A 19,145-nucleotide genomic window follows, 5' to 3' on the forward strand; every position below is an offset into this window, starting at 1 on the left:
AGAATATATTAAAAGAATAATATTCTACTTGTGCTGTACCACAGTGAAGAAAAATAGCAAACCAATCCAATGACTGGTTAATGTTAAGTACTCCGCCTGCAGTGTAATGTAAACGAATTATACTAAGTCATATTTTAGCTTCACCTTAATGAAAATAAAAATACAGTTTAGAACCGCATTATCGGCATAACCAGTACGAGGTCGAAGGAGAGCTGGAGTGCAAAACGGTATTATACTGGATTTATACGGAAACACCACACCAGGGCCAGGTCAACCGATGAAGGTATCGGTAAGTGCGCTACGGAAGGAAAACCTACTTGAACACAGGGAGAACAAACAGACTCCACGCACACAGCACCCCAGATCCGAACTGAACCCCGCGCCCCTGTACTGCCAAGCATTGTCCCAAATAATAATAATAATATACATTCGATACATATACTTTAATGAGAAAAAATATATAGCCGACGACGTCATAATAAAATATGTTTAATATGTTTATATTTCTGATGCAGACTGTTTACCACATAGTTAACGTATCTGATCTGTGTTGTCAACAACGTCGTTTGTATATCGAGTCAGTTGTTACACGCACATTGTGGTGTGCGCTTTTCGTTTATTTTTTGGCTTTAACCGGATTAATTTAGTGGTAAATAGTAATGTTTACAAAACCTACCTTTGATCGGGAGTGCTCGAGTTCGGATTCTCATTGCTTAAGCAAACAGTAGTTTTCATGCGTGGTCTGTTTAAATGTTTTTGAGTAAATGGTCAAATGAGCGTTGTGTTAGTCTATGTTCCAGATTAATTAAATAATAATTCAGATGTTTGTTCCGAGGTTTGAGCTTAATGTGAATATTAAGCAGATTTATCCCAATTACGTTTTTAACAGTACAGCGAAGGCGAGGGTTGGTTCAGTCGGAACTAGCAATATCAAATCGGATTAAAACATTCTGTTTTTACATTTCTTTTAACCTATTTTTTTTTAAAAATGCAATGAAAATCAATCATTATCCAAAAGAAATCGTGAAATCTTAAACGAATTACTCCGCTCTGCTCCGATCTATTACGCTGTAGAAAAAAAAAATGAAATGTTAAGATTTCACAGTTGTGTTTCATTTTATCTGTGGCAACAATGTATATTGTCTACATCACATGTAGTTTGAGTTACTGCCTTGACAGGTCGGGCAAATGATGTGAGAATAATGGCCGTTGAAAGACAGGGAGTTAGTTAAATAGGTTGTTATATTATTACACACAGAACGTAATTCCCCGCGAACCTTTGATGGACCCCAAAAAGAAAGCGAGCGTACAACCTCTGAAAGACGTAGAGTAATTAAGGGAAAAAAGCTTACTTAACCTTTTTGCTTTTCTTTATAATTAGTGCCCTGGAGCAATGCTGTTACTTCATCCTTACAAAAACAATGTTTATTAAGAACAGTCTGAGATATACATGTTATGAATAATTCCATTCATTAATTTGCCGAGATCCCCGTTAGCGGACATTGGAAATCAGTGTGATTAATTTAGGAGGCTCGCAAGAATTTCCTCATGCATGAATGTTGATTGCAGTTTAGGATTTATTTATTAGCTGTTACTGTGGAAATTAAACGGTGTGACAGCGCAATGAGAATATGCATCCACTCAATGTTTCTTAAGCCGCGTATCTGTATTGTTTTTTTTTACATTTAAAACGTCAAAATAATGCTTTATACTGTAAGAATAAATTAGTAGTCCACATCCGATTTATTTTAACATTTTATAAGCAGCCTATACCTTTGAATATTAAGAAAGTATAGGATTATTGGTATAATATAATGGATTAGGTGGACGCCTATTCAAATGTTTTTTTGTAGTTACAGTATATGTTACATTATTACACATAAGTTAAAGTAGGAAGGAATGGTTTCATGAAATAGGAGTTTTCATTTCTAAGATAAAAATAACGTGATTTCACATTAGTTATTGGTCTTCCCTGCCTGTCATTCGTGCGCTTAAGTCTTGTTTAATATCTACGCAGAATGTAGGTGGTATACAGTTCAAAAATGCCTCTGGCGTTCTGTATGGGTCTCCATTCTCCAGTAAAAATAAGTTGGGGTAGGAGCGGAGCTGGGTGTCTCTCCTGCTGCCAGAGAGACTTAAGAGGTTGTGATTAATTACTCCAGAGTGAAAGAGCTGTCAACTCTTTGTGTTTCCATTAAATTAGAGGCTCCAGAGACCGACACACTCATTCAGGTGAGATCTCGACTCGCGAACGCAGGGACGCGGCACTTCTCCTCCACATCAGCCGCCGGCGAGTTATAAAGCTTTCTCGGCCGGGAGCTGGAATAGGGGAATCCGAGGGGCTCTGCGCGCCGACACAACTCTCGCAGACTACATGCAACGTCTTCGGAGAGCACTACAATCTGGAACTTTAAAAGGTAAGCCTTGATCCACGTCTAACTAAATGTCAGATAACAAACGTATAATAAATACTTCTCGAGTAAGTGCGGTTTAAAACAGAACCCACCGGAGGCGGTTTGTGTTACTAGAATCTTTCGAAAACTTATTATAGCCTCACAAAAAGAAGAGTTAAGACACAGATTATATACTGTACTGGAGAATGGGCCTGAAAAGCGTCGTTTTATTGCTCTTAAAGTATACCTTTTCACCGCAGTATGCGTGTTTTTGATTCCCTAACGAAGTCTTTAACCTCACACATTTACATTTTGAGTCTTTTATCAATTTTTGACGAAAGTGACGCCATGAAAGAAGCTTTTATGCAGGTTATGTTTTTTCATTTTCTATGAAATGCTAGTAGTATAGATACATAAATGTGTTTTGCAAAGTTTATCTAATCCAATACTACGTTACCTAAACCAACGGCACTTCTGAAGATTATAGGTCACATTTTCTTAAAATCCACAATGTGCCTGAAAATCTAAAGTAGAGGTCAAGGAGGCTATGAGAAATATATTTATTTATAAATACATTTATTTCACTTCAACTAGATTTTTCGAATAATAGTCATAATTCTATATATTAATATGTAAATCTAAAAGGTATATACATCGCTCACGTTTTTTTACAACACTTTCCTCATAAAGGAAGTGCGACCGAGTTATAATAATTCAAGTTGTGTCGCATAATTAAGTCCAAATGGGTTTTCTTGCGCAGGTTTGCAGTAGGTGCCGCGTCCCTATGGTTGGAAGGCACGCACTCCTTATGGATAGCGGGAATGATTCGTTAACAGTCATGGATGACAGCCCATCTTCCAGCCCGAGCTCCAGCCCCAGCCCCGACAGGGACGCCCTCTTGTCCCCGGACAGGCGGCGCTCAGGGGCGCTGACCCCCTCCAGGGTGGTCCGGCCTGGCAGCTTGGGCGGCCGGGGGAGACCGGCCGCGGCCAACGCGGCTCGGGAGAGGAGCCGGGTGCAGACGCTCAGGCACGCTTTCCTGGAGCTACAAAGGACTCTGCCCTCCGTTCCCCCGGACACCAAACTGTCCAAACTAGATGTCCTGATACTGGCCACAACGTACATCGCGCACCTGACCAGAACCCTCCAGGAAGAGGGGATGGACGAAGGAGAAGGAACCAGACAAGCTGAACTTTTACACTCGCTGAAAGGGGACGGCTATCTCCACCCAGTGAAAGTAAGTAAACATAAGGGAATTTATTTCTATTAAAAAAGAAAGCCGTAGTGTAAAAAACAAACACCGTAATCTCAAATCTAGTCGTTTAACGGAATTATTGCTGTTTATGATAACGTAACAGTGTAGTTACTGTCAAACTGTTTAAATGTTGTAACCAATGGCTCATGTGGTTTAAGATATTGGGCTACGTGTTCGTGTTCTCAAGTCAGTTTTAATAAAACATACTGTACATTTCAGATGCATTGCCATCTATAAATGAGACCTTGCGCAAATGCCCTTTAAACTTTTCTATCTTTGTAAATTGGAGGTGTACGGCTCATGTTTATTTGTGGGAATGCAGAAGTCCTCCAATTTGCGTTCCAGTCACAACAATGAGCTCACAAATGTTTATTTGATGTTTATAGCAAATGTAAACGTTTATAGTAAGCAAGCCATAATACTTGTTGTTCGCGTGAGGCCTACAATAATTACCTTTAACAACTTCATTCTGTCTGCCGTTTTAATCAGTGGGGTAAACATGAGAAAAATATTTGCGTGCAGATCATGTTCAGGATAAAACAATATATATTTTAAATAATTTAAATAAATGAAACGTATGTGATAGACATTTTGAATTAAAACCGCAATGACCTAAAAACAAATATACTGTATGCTATGGTATTAAAGCGGAAAATATTTCGTTACTCTGAATTGTGCAAACGTTTTAACTGAATTGTATAACATTTCAGTGATTTTTGATGTCGCGGCATTCAGATTAAACCTTAAACCACTATCTCATTGTGTTAAATGAAATGTTGCGTACATTTAGTAAGGATAGCTAAATTAAACGCTGTTTTTATTCAATAAATAATATAGCAAACAAAATAAAATCTTTACAATCTGCTAATTCTGACTAATTTTTAAAATAAATTGGAGGTGTACTCCTAATATTTATGTGTAAATGTAGAAGTCGTCCGTATTACGTTCCACTCACAAAAATAACTCAAAACTGTTTATTTTGCTGTTTATAGTAAGCATGCCATAGTCCTTTTTAAGTGAGGTGCAGCTGAAGTATTTGATGATTCGTAACAGTGGCGTTATCTGCGACAAAACAAACTAACACGAAATCTGAAACAACAAAATAAATTGTTAAAACTTCCATTCGCTGTATTCGCATATCTAGGCTGAGACGCTTCTGGAGAACAGTTATCTTGCTTCATCACAAATTATCCAGTTTTCTTTAATGAATTTGGTCATGTTTCTCTCAAGAAATACGCGAAGCAAGGATGAGCTCAATACAGCACAGATCATATATTAATGGAAGAAGGGTTCATATTTGTCCTGTTTTCTTTGCAGAAGTGGCCAATGCGTTCTCGACTGTACATCGGGGCTACAGGACAGTTCCTGAGTAGTTCCGGTCAGGGCGAGGGTTCGAATCAGGGAGAGCCGTCATCTGCTTCTCAGGCTTAAACACTCTCCCGTGACGGTTCGGCGTTTAATACTCACGCAACATGTGCACCTTTTGTTATGGCGGAGGAAGAAAAAGGTTTATTTCAATTTTGTGCGGCCGTCGCCCTGCTGCAGCGACAACCGCAGACAGCGGTTTCTCAAAACTGCAGGGGGGTGGTCTCTTATGGTGTTTCTTCGTGTGGAAAAAGTGAACTGTATACATGGATTACATGGGAAATGTATTTGTGTTAAATACTTTTCATATTGGGTCTCTTGCATAAATTGTATCTCTTCAACAAAGCTTTTTTTTTTAATCTTGAAGAGAAACTGCTTTCAGAAACTGAAGTTTGAAGAATGAAGGTTAGTGCTTTTTCTGGGATGGCTGGGGAGTGAGAAGGACGCTAGGAACACAAGCTTGAGCATATAGTACATTAATATATTTGACCGTTTTGTAAATACTGTTTGAAAATATGCCATTCTGTCTGAGTCCATGTAATTTGCTTTATGTAAAGCTCCTGTAAAGCTGTTGAATTTTCTTTTCCAGAAAGTCCTACAACTCTGTACTTGTTACAGATTCTTGAAGAACTATTGTGCTTTAAAAAATTCCATTTGTTAAAGTAATGAGCTTTCATGCCTGACTGGTTGGCAATGCACTTTCTGTTAAAACATTTGCACTAAATGCATGTCTGAATAACGAAACATTTGTCAAGTGAAGTGGTCTGTCAGATTCCCAACAATACTGGTGGGACCATCCTAATGTCTCCCATGATTCTTCTTGTGAATAGATGTAAATACAGCAAATGGCTTATTAGATAATAAACGAAGAAATAAAAACAACTGATTCAAATGCTGCTACGTAGACAATTTGTGTTCTGTCTCTTAAGCTCTACCACTTAAACAGATTATCTCATATTGTAGTCACGTCCTTTCACAAACGACATGAATATGTAATTAACTCTTTCAACACATTCATTATTACAGTATATGAAAAGAATCTAAAATACTGGTAAGAAGACATATGTAAGCAGTTATCCTGTCAGAAGTTTCATTTGTAGTGTTTTTTTTTCTCTGTGTTATTAAAACTTCAGGTCCAAGTTAATTGTTCGTGAAAAAGACTAACTCTAATTTAATGCAACAAGTTCTGAAAAAATGCTAGTGTGCAGCATAATTTCCTGTTTAAGATAACAAGAAAACCTGTTAAATATAAACTCATTGCCATTAAAATGAAGAGAACAGGGGTGTGTAACATTTTGCCAATTAGTCAAAAAGTGCTACATGGTATTAAAGGTTCTGTTTGTGTAAGGGCATGAACAGCTCTTCAGTAAATGAGTTCTTCAGTTTATCGTTGAAGGGTAATCTTTGGAAGTCAATTTCTGCGCCACCACATTTTGACACTCAAATTCTGTCACGGTATCTGCTAATCTCAGGTGGCTTTCCTTTTCATGAATTGCCATTGTAATGATAAACTGAATTTACAGTTCAAACATGAAGAAAAGCCGAAGGCCCTGGCCTTATACACAGTCTGTCTCTGAGTGCTTCGAGCTGCATGCCAGGCAATCAGACTGCCTCTTTATTTACTGAACCAAAGGCTTTGTGTAGAGGAGGATAGGGGGTCTTCTGAACCAGCACTGCCTGAAATGATCAGCTGTGGTTTCCGATCATGACATCACTTTCCAATGTCACTCAGCGTGAACAGTATAACACAGGAACCTTCACAATGAAGATGCTATGACCTCACCTTCCATATAGCTTTCATATACAATGTTACAGTTTCAAGTGAAAATGAACAAAATAAATAAAATGTATGCTCTGTCTAATAACTTGTAACCTGTCATTTTTGCTTCGTGAAAAGCTAAAAAATAGAGAGTTAAATACTGTATGTATGAATTAAAAACACCAATCTGCATTTTTTGTAACCACTGGAAGACTTCTATACTTTAATCAGATTTGATCATTTATTGCCATAAGAGTCTAAAATAATTACCAAATAAATCATTAAAATTGCCTTCAGAACTGCAATTATTTACTTGTACTCTTTAAAATATTTTGAAGCCTGCATATGTGTTTAGAGTTTGTGACTCTTGTGTTAGTCACAACTGTTTTTGTTTTCATTTTGTTCAACGTTTCTACACAACCAAGTCTTCAGACAGTATGTACACTGTAGAAGTGTTTTATGTTTGCACAGGCTGAAATATGAGCTCAAATCTGGTCAAAACAATAAGGCAAAAACAACTTCAGACACTAAACTGCCACAACACACCTTCAATTTTTATTTAGGTAAATACATATTGCATCAAGTGACAACTTCTTAAAATTAAACATTGAGAAAAAAATTCATAGAAGAATCACCTAATTAAATAATGGACCAAAATAAATTGTGGTTCGATATATACAGTATGTTGCTGAAAAATACATTGCTTATAATAGAGTAGACCTCCTTTAAACCTATGGATATGATTTTGCATACCTTATTTTTAAGCTTATCAGTGTCCTCGGGCAATTTAATATGATTAGATCGACTATTTAAAATTTCATTCTGGACAGCAAAAAATCTAAAATGATTTTAAATGATTTAGGAAAGATTGTACACATTCGTAAATGAATTGTAATTAGTCTTGCTTTCTTTTTTTGTTTGCTCAACAGCTGAATGGACTGTTATCCTAAGATGTGATTTGGTCCTATAGGGTAGATCTTTGGACTATACAGTTTCTAAATTGACTGACGCGTGTTTATGTTCATTAATCGTTTACAATTACCCTGCAGAATACAAAGTTTTGGAAACGGATCGAAACACATTAAAATATTTGTGGATTGTGAGAAGTAAATAAATATGAATGATTAATGTCATATTGATATTAATAAGTATATAAGCTTTTTAAGTGCACTGTTTGAAGCGTCTTCACTTAACATACACGTGTTTGATACGTACAGTATCGAGCGCTTTTTTATTAGCGGACTTGAAAGTGGGCCAAGCCGATCTGTGAGTTCAGTCCATGATGGGAAAAATGAAAGAAGAGTTTGTCGGCAGAAGAGCTGAGAAAACGAAGAGAAAATAACGTCTGATAGTCACATCCACAATGACAGGGATCTCTGCTGTGTGATTATACTAACATCATTTTGCCGAGAACATTCAGAGATGAAACATGCGTTGTGAAACAATATCCATTTCACTTCTGGGCTCTTATTTCAGTTTTACCTTAATTAATATAAATTAATTAAATTAAGTATAGGAAATGTGATTAGTCATAATACAGGAAAAGAAAGTCCATAACCTTTTAACTGTGTGCTCTGTGGTCTGAACATAGGACTGTAATACGTTGAAAACTGGTAACATTATCATACTTATTTGTTTTAAATATACCCTCTGTTGCATGCAACACTTTTGTTAGTATTGTCAGCGTTTAAAGAAGATTGTGAACAACCTTGTGATGTCAGCAAATTATGACTCATGGTAGGATTACAGCAAGTATATGCAAAGTCAAAAGTATTTGCTGAAAGCTGACTGATTTGTGAAGAGGTGCTGTATTCACTTGCCAAAGACATTCTAAGACGTCTGCTGTACCATTTTTTTCTCTAGCTGTATGCCTCAGGGAGGTATATAGGACAGTAATAACGTTATATCTTCGTGAGGAGATCACACAGCGACAGAGGAAAGGCGTCTTCAATCCTGTGCGAATAATGGGGAGTCCACTGGGTTTCTGTTTGTCGAAGAATCCACTCCCTGTATATCTGATAGCACTCTTAACCCTCCTCAAGACAAGAGTGATCACTTAATGTTCGATCGCTATTTAGCAGTTCACTTTTTCCCAAAAGAAAGCGTTAAAACCACACTACAAAACAAACAAGGAAATTTGTCAATAGGTGTGGTTCTGCTACATAAGCAGTGTTTTGGGGATACAGTATTTTGACTACAACCTCATGGTATACACACATCTATCCACATAAAGCTTTCAATTATGTAATTCTGATGTTTTATTTTTCTGTTTTGCCATTATATTATTATTAACAACAATCATCATCGTCAACTTTATTTAACCAAATAACTAATTCTCCTTTACAGCAAGGACGTAGTCAGGAGGCTCACGCCACCGACACGCAAAAGACGAATTAGAGAAATAAAATTAAGATATGATGTGTTAACAAGAGTAATTGTCAAGTACGAAAGATTTTTACAACTGAAAACACCCTAAGATACCAGGGTTGACTGTTTCAATTTACACTCCGGAGTTTCCACTCATTAGCAGTGGCAAATTAAAATGACTTGTACCCTCTGTCAGCAGTTGCTCTTGGGAGGTGCAGTTTCATAAATACAAAAAAAAACCTACACTTTTCAATGTACGATGATACGGAGAACTGCAATAAATTAAGATGGGAATTTGTTTTCGCAGTCAAAGATCATTAAACTGATTCGAAACAGCATTCATCTCGTACGCGGAGAGTGTCTATAGATGAAAACGGTCACAATAATGACCTTCAAATGATTCAAAACTCCGCTGCTGAGCTTCTAAGGCGTTCAAGGCCAGATGACCACAGTTCAAAATTTTACTTTTCATTTTTAAATACCTGCATACCAGATCCCCACAATGCTTATCATCTATCATTACTCCGTGTGTAACAAGCGGAGCTTCAGCTGAGGCACATCTTTTACAGTAGTACTTTTTTATAGGTACAAACGTCTCAAGATTTCAGCCGCCTAACTCCACAAAACGGGAACTCACTCCCAGCTCTCCGAGTAATGCGAACTCTTTTAGTTTTTAAATCTAGACTAAAGACACGAATCTGTTTACTCAAGCGCTCAGATAACGCCTGCCTTTTCCTTGTTTTTATTTCTATATTTCCTTATTATTGTTAAATGATATTTTCATTTTATTTTCTTTTTTTGGTGTTTTTGTCTTTACTGTATGAAGTGCCACACACACTATTGATGTACCCGGGGACTGAAATAAATCCTAGCATGATTAGTGCGACAGGGGGCGCCACCGATAAATGGATTGACATAAATGGTCCCGAGAACCACATCACCCACCGCACAGCTGCATATGAACCAGCAACTAGTGGAACTTTTTAAAAAAAGCGGTTCCAAATCTGGACTCGAAATTAGCATGTGATTGATCAATTACTACCTTGCTTGCCAGGACTGGCTTCGCGTCCTGACGTGGATAAAGCAGTTAGAAATGAATTGATGGATTTAGCACTTTTGAAAGTCAAAGTGCTGTGTAGGTGTTGGGGGCTTTGTATGTTAGGCTTATATATATTTTCTTTTTTCTATATATCATTTAAACCTTTTATATTTGCACGAAAGAAAAACATACATTTTGGGACACAGAGCATTTATTTTTCCGCTTCTGCTTTTAAAACACAGTCTCCAGCTCTTTCGTTGTTGACATCAGGCATAAATAAATACAAACATAAAATTAATGTTAATAACACGCTTGAAATTCGACTATTTTCTCTGAAGGCACAGTTTAGTTTTTAACTACTGACTGTATAAATCGCAGCTAAACAAACCTTGTAGGAACAGAGTATATTACCCAGCATGCACACCGGCCAAGCCCCAAGCACTTCCGCTGACGTCCTGAAACCGCCAGTATAAGCGGAAGTGGGGACAAAGGCTACGTGTGCTTTTTCAGTGGGCTGGGAGTGGATGCGGTGTCTCTCCGGCCTACTTGCTTCTTTTGCTTTGAACAGGTAAAGATCACTTAGCGATAATCCAGTGGCGACAGGGTTGTGGTTTTGTTCTCTCCATATTTTCCATAGTATATTGCAGTTCAGCGTGGGTTTTCTAACAGTATCGGCATCGGTCCGAGGGTCGTTGAAAATTTCCACAGCATAATTCTTTTGTTTGCATAATCATATTTCGTATTTCAGTCGAAGTTTTAAATACGTCGAAGTCGGAATGATATAAAACTGTTTAGATAAATCCGTTTTTCCTGGTGAACTTTCCGAGTCCATGTGACTATCGTCTACATGAAAGGTGTAATTGTCTAATAATAGTCAAGTTCTAAGATGGCGACAGTCTAATCTTTTAGTATACTATAGGGTTTATAAATAGTTTTGCATATTCTACTTGGTGAATGTATATGAAGGCGTTTGTCTTCCTCTGCCGTTTTGTCCGTACGCCCTTTGTTTGGCAGCCGAAAATGGAGCTGATAATTTGCACTTTCATGGAAAAGAAAAGATGGCGTCTTCTCCAGTTGTGCGGTAGGTCAAAAAAAGAGTCCTAATCATATTTTGTCGACGAGTAAATCGATTGGCGTTTGGGTGATTCCCCGAGGACAGGGGGAGGGATCGGAGGTCCCGAGTCGACCGGGTTACAGTACACAACACCCAGCAGCTGTGAACTCTCCAGCTCCGCTCAAAAACACTCATAGCCTTCGGATGAACGATTGTTAAAGAAGCATTGCTGCAGGAACTGGTGTTAGTGGGGCCAGCAGGGGGCGCTCACCCTGAGGTCTTTGTGGGTCCTAATGCCCCAGTATAGTGATGGGGACACTATACTGTAAAACAGGCGTCTCTCGGATTAGACATAGTCCTGACTCTCTGTGGTCTTTAAAAATACTTGGCCTTCTCGATTAAAGTAGGGTTGTTAACCCAGTGTCCTGGCCAAATTTCCTCATTGGCATTTACCAGTCATGGCCTCCTAACAATCACCATCTCTGAACTGGCTTCATCACTGTTCTCCCCACTGAGAGCTGGTGTGTGGTGAGTGTTCTGGCGCACTATGGCTGCCATCGCATCATCCAGGTGGGGCTGTACACTGGTGCTGGTGGAGGGGAGTCTCCATCACCTTTAAAGCGCTTTGAGTGGAGCGTCCAGTAAAGTGCTGTGTAAGTGTAAGGAATTATTAAGAATATTATCCCCTTTCCCAAAATGTCCTGAGTTACATGGGACCATAATAAACACGGTACTTAAGGTAAGAGGAATGCGTAACCTGGAAACTGAAACTGTTTCATTTGCATTGCAGATACATTTTTTTAAAAATCTGAAATCATGGTGATGCAAATCAAATCAGGTTGTACATTTCCTGTTTCATTGGTATCGGTTTGTTAAAATATTCAAGGAAACAGTTTCTGTGAGTTATGTATTCCTACCTGGACAGTTATACCTCTATCAGTGGTTTTAAGTGTACAAGTGCTGTTTATGAGCTAGCTAGTTCTAGATAATGTGAAAAGTAGATGCGTCTAAAATGAACTTTATCACAGTCATGAGCACTGACCCAACTACTGATCCTTGCAGTGTTTGTCTTTCTGCCTCAGCTGTGAATGCAGATGAAGACCCAAACACGTTGTTGCAGATTCATGACCTAATTTATTTGCTGTTATCTTAATTAAGTGTAGTTATGTATTTTGAGATATTTCTTATACAGACACAGATGCAGCTGAAAACCTGCGGGTCACTACGGGGTGTTTGTGAGCCGCTGCCTGTAGGGTTGGAAGAGCTCCATTGCAGCGGATTGGGGTCGTAATTGTACGCGTTCTGGGAAGACGAGTTTACTGAAGGGCGGCGGAGAGGGAAATCTGTGCTGAATGGAGAAGAGCTGTCAGGACGGTGTCATCATAAATCATAGTAGCAGCTGGCTGTCCTAGCTCGGGTGATAAATTGCCCCTTTGCCATTTGGCTGCTGTGGATTGAGCTGTCCGGCGGCTCGGGTCAGGGGCTGCGCCGCGCCGGGCCTTCAGCGCCATGCCTGGCATTGGCCGTCTCCGCGGCGCTGCGGTCTCGGTAAAGGTCCTGACATTGAGCTGAACCTGCCCGGGAGGCAGCCCTGTGGCGCAGCGCCGAGCCCTGCTGCCAGCTGGGCTGACATGTCCCCTTTGACCTCCGGTTCATCCGTCATTCCTCCTGTCGCGCATTATCTCGGCGCGCTGGCTATTCCTTCAACATGCCCGGTCCGCGGCATAAAGAAAATCAATACCTGGGGATTGGAGGCCTTCTGATAATGGATGGATGGGTAATTAGTCATTTTTTGGGCCAACTTTGGGTGTCAGTCAGGTTGGGCAGACTCAAGAGTGTTGACAACCAGGTTCAGCCTAATTTTTAATAGAACAGCTTGGGGAAATACTTAAAGTTGAGAAGGACGGTACAGGTTACAACAGGCCTAATGGTAGAGCAATGGCAATATGCTTTTATTCTCATTTGAACGTGTAAACCGGGAAATTCCAGCTGCTGAAGATGAAAAGGTTGTCCTCCATTAAGACTGTAATGTTTGGAGGTCAGAATGTTTATTTCTGAAATATCAGAATTGTTTATACCTCCTGAAGTGTGATTTTACCCAATATTTCAGTCTCAATGCAGTGATCTAACTTCTGGGATGAATTTGAAGTCTGCTTTATCAGTGATCGCTGTGTTAGAGAATTTTCAGGCAGAACCTTTTCCTCCTTTTTTATTTTTTTATAAAAATGATTTTATTTTAAAACGGCGGCTTTATAAACGTGAGAATTGTACTTAAACACTGTGGTAATCTTCTGCAGGTTGTGTTGAGTTGTGGAAATGATTAATTATGGAGTTAGATAAAGAATCCTGTGTGCTTATCCATGCACCTTAACTGGTAGATTTGATTGTCTTAAAAAAACCTGAAGAGCTTTTACCTTAAATGAAAAGCTTTGCTAAAATAAACTATTTAAAAATGTCTTGGATTCTGATTTAGGGGTGTTCAGTTATAATCGCACAGATGGTAGCTTTTGCATCATTGACTCGTCAGCCAAGCGCAGATACCCAGTGTCTGGACCTGCGGTTCCTCTCATGCTGAGCAGCAGCACATCACCAGTAGGGTATAGATGGGGACGGCATCTATCTATCTATTGTGACTGATTATCCGCGACTCCCCCAGAGAGCCCTGACCTCCGCTGTCACAACTGCCCTCCACAGTTAACCTCGCCACCAGCTGATCGTTACAAGAGTTAGCTCCTGGACTTCATGATTAACTAGCTGAGGTCAGGGTGGGTTTTTATGCTGTCTAAAAGTGTTTTTTTTTCCCCTCTACGTATAAGAGAAATGTAAAAGTATTCAATTTTTGGAGCTCTAGGAATACTCAGAAGATGGAGAATATAAGAGACTACAGTGGCAAGAAGGCCACTTGTCTCTGTCCCATCTAGCCCTTTTGGTTGCTGGTAGTAAGTTGACCCGAGGACCTCATTCATCATCTGAAGAGATGGTATCTGCTTTGGCAGCATGGCTGGGTGGCTTGTTTTACATCCATGTCCTTTTAGTTCCCACTTGTACACTTGTTCCGTGACTCACTGTTGAATCGGAAAACGTCCCATGGGTGGGTTTTGTGTCTTTGAGGCGTTGACATGTTTTAATTTTGTCGCCCTTCTAAATTCTTTCTATTTCTTAAAAACAGTTGCCTAGATTTCTTTTTCATTGTAGGACATTTGTTGTTGCCAGGATTGTTTGGGTACATGTGTGTTGGAGGAAAGGTGTTACTATTTAGTGGATCCATTCCAAAGCACAAATCCGTAATCCTTTGCAAAGTAAGCAAAATTTAATGCAATATTCTAATCTAAGATCTCATTTGTGCATTCTACAATATTGAAACTGTATTCTTCCATTTCAGTTCTGCACTTTTAACTGTGTATCCTAACACGGTTTGCCATTTTCTGTTGCTTCCTCATATTATCTAGAAAACAGTCAACATCCAACAGAAGCCTTTTTCATAAGTGGCTTCTTCAGGCTTGGTGTTTCTCATCTCATGTAATTTGCTCTTGCTGCCTGCATGCGACACTCTGCACTTGCCAGCACTAAAGGTGATCTGCCAGGTGTGTCCAGTCAGTGATTAGTCAAACTCAGTCAAAACAATACCAAAGAAAAAAAATCAGTCAGTTTATGAACTACACCAGGATCTAGTACTTATACGAATGTCTGTCTAGAGGCACTATAGTAAGGTCTTCTCTGAGCCTGGGGCTTTTCTGCCTGTAGGATGCTGTAGCTCAGCGATGATGCATTCCTGGTTCTGGTTTTTATTCCACATTTCTCTTAATGACTTAAATCTCTGAAATGACTGTTGACTTGGTCTTTCGTCATTGATGAAGATAAGTTCCACATAAAACTTGCTGGCCTGTTGCTCCCCAGGAATAGGAGCGAATATCACAACTTCAGCCTGTTTCCATCTTCAGTTTCAGACAGCCTCCAAATAACACTGGGTGCAGGAGATCTAATATACAGGTGCATTTCACATCCACTGTTATTTTAGGTCAGGCTCTAAACTACAGAGGTGATAATATTTACATTAGGAGATTATTTTTCCATTTTAGTTCTGGAACAAATGATAGTGGGTTAGTGTAAATTATAGATGCATTATAAAACAAGTGACTGAAATTTGTCATCCTTTCAAAGCCAGTGCCATGATTAGTAAGTGAAAGATGGGTAAGTAGTGTGAAACTCTAGGGCAGGGGAGTTGATTCCTGTTTCTGGAGAGGCTGGTGTGTCTGTAGGTTTTCAGGATCTCGTGAAAGCAGCTGCACCTGAGGACATGGAGAAGCTGTTAAAGTGGTCCTGTTAGGCCACTATCCAACTAGTACTAGACAGTACTTTCACAAAGTTCATGATTCTGAGCCTAATTCCGAACTTGTACAATTTTGTGGTACGATCATTTTGTTAGCAAGATTTTAATAGCCTATCTGAGAAAGTGAGACTGCAGTTCCCCCTTTAGATACACTGATGACTGGCAACCATTGCTGCTGTTCTGCTATAGAAATGGTGGCACGAAATGCCCTCTGCTGGTGCAGTTACTGTTCTCCAGCAGGCCACACCTGTGCTTTTCTCTGAGGTTCATGTCTGTTCAAGCCACTGTATCAATATTGAGTTTTAAGTTAGTTGAGGGAAAAAAAGTGTTCCTCAAATTAAATGTCCTGTTATTTGGTATTTAAAAATCTTTGAAAAATTAGATTGTGGTAAGCTTTATAAAATTTGTGTTATTATTGAATTACGGTAGCATTATGTTTTTTGTTATTTTTTCTTTTGTGACCTCGCATGAAGAGTTGCCAATGAGGGCAGCCTGTTTGGTCTGTCTGGCTTGTTTCAGTAGTGTAATAGCTAAATTAATCTAAAATCTGATCCTGCTGTTTATTGACAATCTAAATCCCCACCACTCTGTGTGAAGTTTTATGTTCAGTTGTAAATGGATTCTCTTTTAATGTCCAATTCTGACCCCTTGGCCTTGTTTCACTGAGTTGCAAACCATCCCCTGACTGTGACCCTCTCTTTACATTAATTAGCATTTTATATGTATCTAAACTCTTCAGTCTCACTTGTTCTGGACTTGAAACCATTTGGCACCTTAACTTATCTATTTATGATAATTCCCTTAGACCTGGAGTCATCTATGTTCCTGTGAACTCTTTAAGACTCCCTTTTCTCAAATCTAGATGGTGTGTACTGACATACTAGTACCACTGTACTGATGTAGGTTATCACACTTCATAACTGTTTTCTGTAATGGTGTCTTGGTATAATGTATAGTGTGTGTTCTCTACATTATGAAAGATGTTTATTTCTGATTTTCAGGGAGTTGGGGCTCAACACCAAGACCTACACCATGAAGCACAGACCACAGTCTGCACACGCCAACCTTTCCTTCAGATACAGTCTACTGGCCTATCAATGTCATCCTCAAAAAAAAAAAAAACTTTTTCAAGAGTGACCTTTTCCATTAGTTGTGCACCCCATTTTGCATTGTGTACTTGGGGGGGTATTTTTTACTCTTGTCTGACAAGATCAACAGCTGAGCATTCAGAGATTTGTAGAGTTTGAAATTGGAGAAATCGGCAAAGGAAAACAAGGGTGAGGATTGATCCCTGGGATGCAAGCCCGGTGACGACCCTGTTCGAAAGTTGACACTGTAGGAGTTGGAGGCATTTCTGATCATGGCAGAAATGTTAGTGGAGTATATGACTTCAGATGTGCATTTCGGTGAAGAAAAGCATACTGAAGCTCAACTGAGAGGGGGGAAAAGTCAAAAGTGATGGCTGACATTGATCTAATCCAGGAGAGAGAGGAGACAAGTTTTCAGAATCGGTTTCATTCAGGATTTCAGTCAACAAGAACCATGTGATGCTGAAGCCTCTCAAGGAAGAGCTGGACAGCAAGCTGCTGGAATTGAGGAAAAAATGTCACCTGAAGAACCTGGGGGAAAAACAAGTTTCTACACTCTGTGAGGACTCTAGAGGACGGCTCTTGGAGCAGATCATTGGGAGAGGAGAGAGCGCATGAAGCATCAGGTAACATTGGTACCGAAATCAGTTGCAGAACTTTAACCCCAATGCTTGGGACAGTTTGCAGGTACTCCTGTTTCTTCAGGAGTGATGGTTATTGTCCCAGATTAGGTGAAGTCATGCTGAGGTCTTAGCCATAAACACCAGAAGTGGAAGGTTACTGCTGGGCTGGCAGTGTTTACACCTGCTGCTTGTGAACGTTAAGGTGCACCCGGTGCCTTTCCTGCTGGAGCTGTGATGATTACACAATTCGCCGTTTACCACTCATACCTTGTATATGGGGATGCTGACGATGTGATGATCTGAGCCTCCAGCAGCAGCACTGACTTGAGCTAGCAGTTGTGTATAAAGTTTGCGCAGAGCTAGAATTTGGTTTATAATGTAGAAGGTTTTGGAAAATTTGCTGAATTTTGAAGCTGAATTTTCATGCCTTTAGTAATTCTGGAAAAAATTAATGAGTTTGGAATGCTCATTTAAGATCTCTTCTTGTTTCAGGAATTCGATGGTAGTGGAGTGGGGACTCGGGAGGACATGGCCCACTCTGAGACCAGATCAGATGCATTGGGCAATAGCTGACAGTCAGTCAACTGGTAAGGGCTTCTGAGTAGAGAGTTTTACAATTCCTTATTTCTGATCTTCAAAGAGCTGCCAGTAAAGAACTCATGAATGAAGAAAGTACAGTACTGCTTAAGTTTACCACTGTTGTGCATGTCTCTTGTATATTTTGCTGTGTCACTTGCTTTGGCACTATAGTGGCATTGTTCATGAAAGGTGGTAGGGTGGTGGAGGGACACACGTTGGAGAAGCTGTCGTCCCTAAGCCTTATAAAGCATGGCATATTCAGTGTGACACGCACTTGTTGCACTTACTATTCACCGATTTGTGTTTGGACTTACTAAAAGGCAACTCGGCAGTTACCAATGCTGTTGAATTCTGCTCCTTAAGATGTTTCACAGGAAGGAAGTTACTTGATACACTTTGCTAGATGTCACTGTGGATTTTTATTTTTTTTCTGTAAGCATCAGCCCATTTTTTTACATTCTAAATGGCATCAGTATCTGTGCTAGTCAGTATTCACAGCTAGATTTAGGTGCTGAAACAGCTACATACTAACCTTGTCCCCGTTGCACCACATTGAAGGTGTGATGCTGTCTGTGCTGGAATCAAGACTTGGTATTAACAGTATGATTTGATTACCATAAGAACACGTAAAGGTGCAGGTAGAAACATCTTAAAAAAAAAAACAAAAATAGTGGATTCTGCTTCATTTGAACATGCTTCCATTGGATTATTTTAACAACTGATAGCGTGAAGAACAATTATCACACATAAAACTTTAATCTCAAGATATTAGGTTTCATTTTGAGTACTTTTTTTCAGGGGCATCCACAGAAAGATTCTGTAGGTCTGTGCAATTTGGAATAATTTTAGTATCCTATTCTCAGTTTTATTCTTCTGCTGCTGTGATTCTAACTGATGGATACTTATTCTTGCAGATTTGCGGTGCCATAGAAGACTGGTGAAGAAGTACATTGGGGCAGCACTATACGTGTTGTACCTTAACACATGAAAAATATTATCCATGTTCTGTGTTAGAATCAGAGTTTTTGTTAACATGGATTTTGACCTGGGACTCAAGTCTTTGTTGCTTTAGGGGCTTTGGTGTCCCCGAGAAGTTTTAATTAAATGCTGATTGAAACAGTCTTCTGTCTGGTCTCTCTTGTCTACCACTGCATATGACTTATGAGATGCAATGTAACACAAGCCCATTGCAGGGCACACAAACGCGTGCACACTCTCACACCAGGGACAGTTGTCCCGGACCACAATCTAACCTCCCAATACCTCCCTGGACCATAGGAGGAAACCCATGTG

At 39.5% G+C, this 19,145-nt stretch overlaps 1 protein-coding gene and 1 long non-coding RNA gene across 3 annotated transcripts; both read left to right on the forward strand.

Moving 5' to 3' along the window:
* Nucleotides 1-45: 45 nt before the first annotated feature.
* tcf24 (transcription factor 24) lies at nt 46-5,905 on the forward strand. 2 transcript variants are annotated; one of them, XM_088642301.1, is made up of 4 exons: nt 46-289; nt 2,204-2,417; nt 3,154-3,630; nt 4,966-5,905. In XM_088642301.1, the coding sequence occupies exons 3-4, from the start codon at nt 3,178-3,180 to the stop codon at nt 5,077-5,079; spliced, it is 567 nt and encodes a 188-aa protein (XP_088498427.1). In that variant the 5' UTR covers nt 46-289; nt 2,204-2,417; nt 3,154-3,177; the 3' UTR covers nt 5,080-5,905. The 2 variants fall into 2 exon arrangements, with proteins under 2 accessions (XP_088498427.1, XP_088498428.1); XM_088642302.1 differs by lacking the exon at nt 46-289 and having other exon boundaries at nt 1,850-2,417.
* A 4,706-nt stretch (nt 5,906-10,611) lies between these two features.
* LOC148655606 (uncharacterized) lies at nt 10,612-18,973 on the forward strand. The gene is made up of 4 exons (XR_015940750.1): nt 10,612-10,746; nt 16,564-17,276; nt 17,766-17,860; nt 18,767-18,973. It is a non-coding gene; the product is annotated as an uncharacterized LOC148655606 (long non-coding RNA).
* The last annotated feature ends 172 nt before the right edge of the window (nt 18,974-19,145 follow it).

The sequence above is a fragment of the Lepisosteus platostomus genome, chromosome 8 (genome assembly GCF_059453375.1).
Source record: "Lepisosteus platostomus isolate fLepPlt1 chromosome 8, fLepPlt1.hap1, whole genome shotgun sequence".
NCBI classification, from domain to species: Eukaryota; Metazoa; Chordata; class Actinopteri; order Semionotiformes; family Lepisosteidae; genus Lepisosteus; species Lepisosteus platostomus.

Excerpts from the sequence above, each read along its gene's own strand:
- tcf24 (XM_088642301.1), top strand. The coding sequence starts at position 3,178 with ATGGTTGGAAGGCACGCACTCCTTATGGATAGCGGGAATGATTCGTTA. Across the intron at positions 3,631-4,965 it reads GCTATCTCCACCCAGTGAAA|AAGTGGCCAATGCGTTCTCG; the intron begins GTAAGTAAACAT and ends TTTTCTTTGCAG.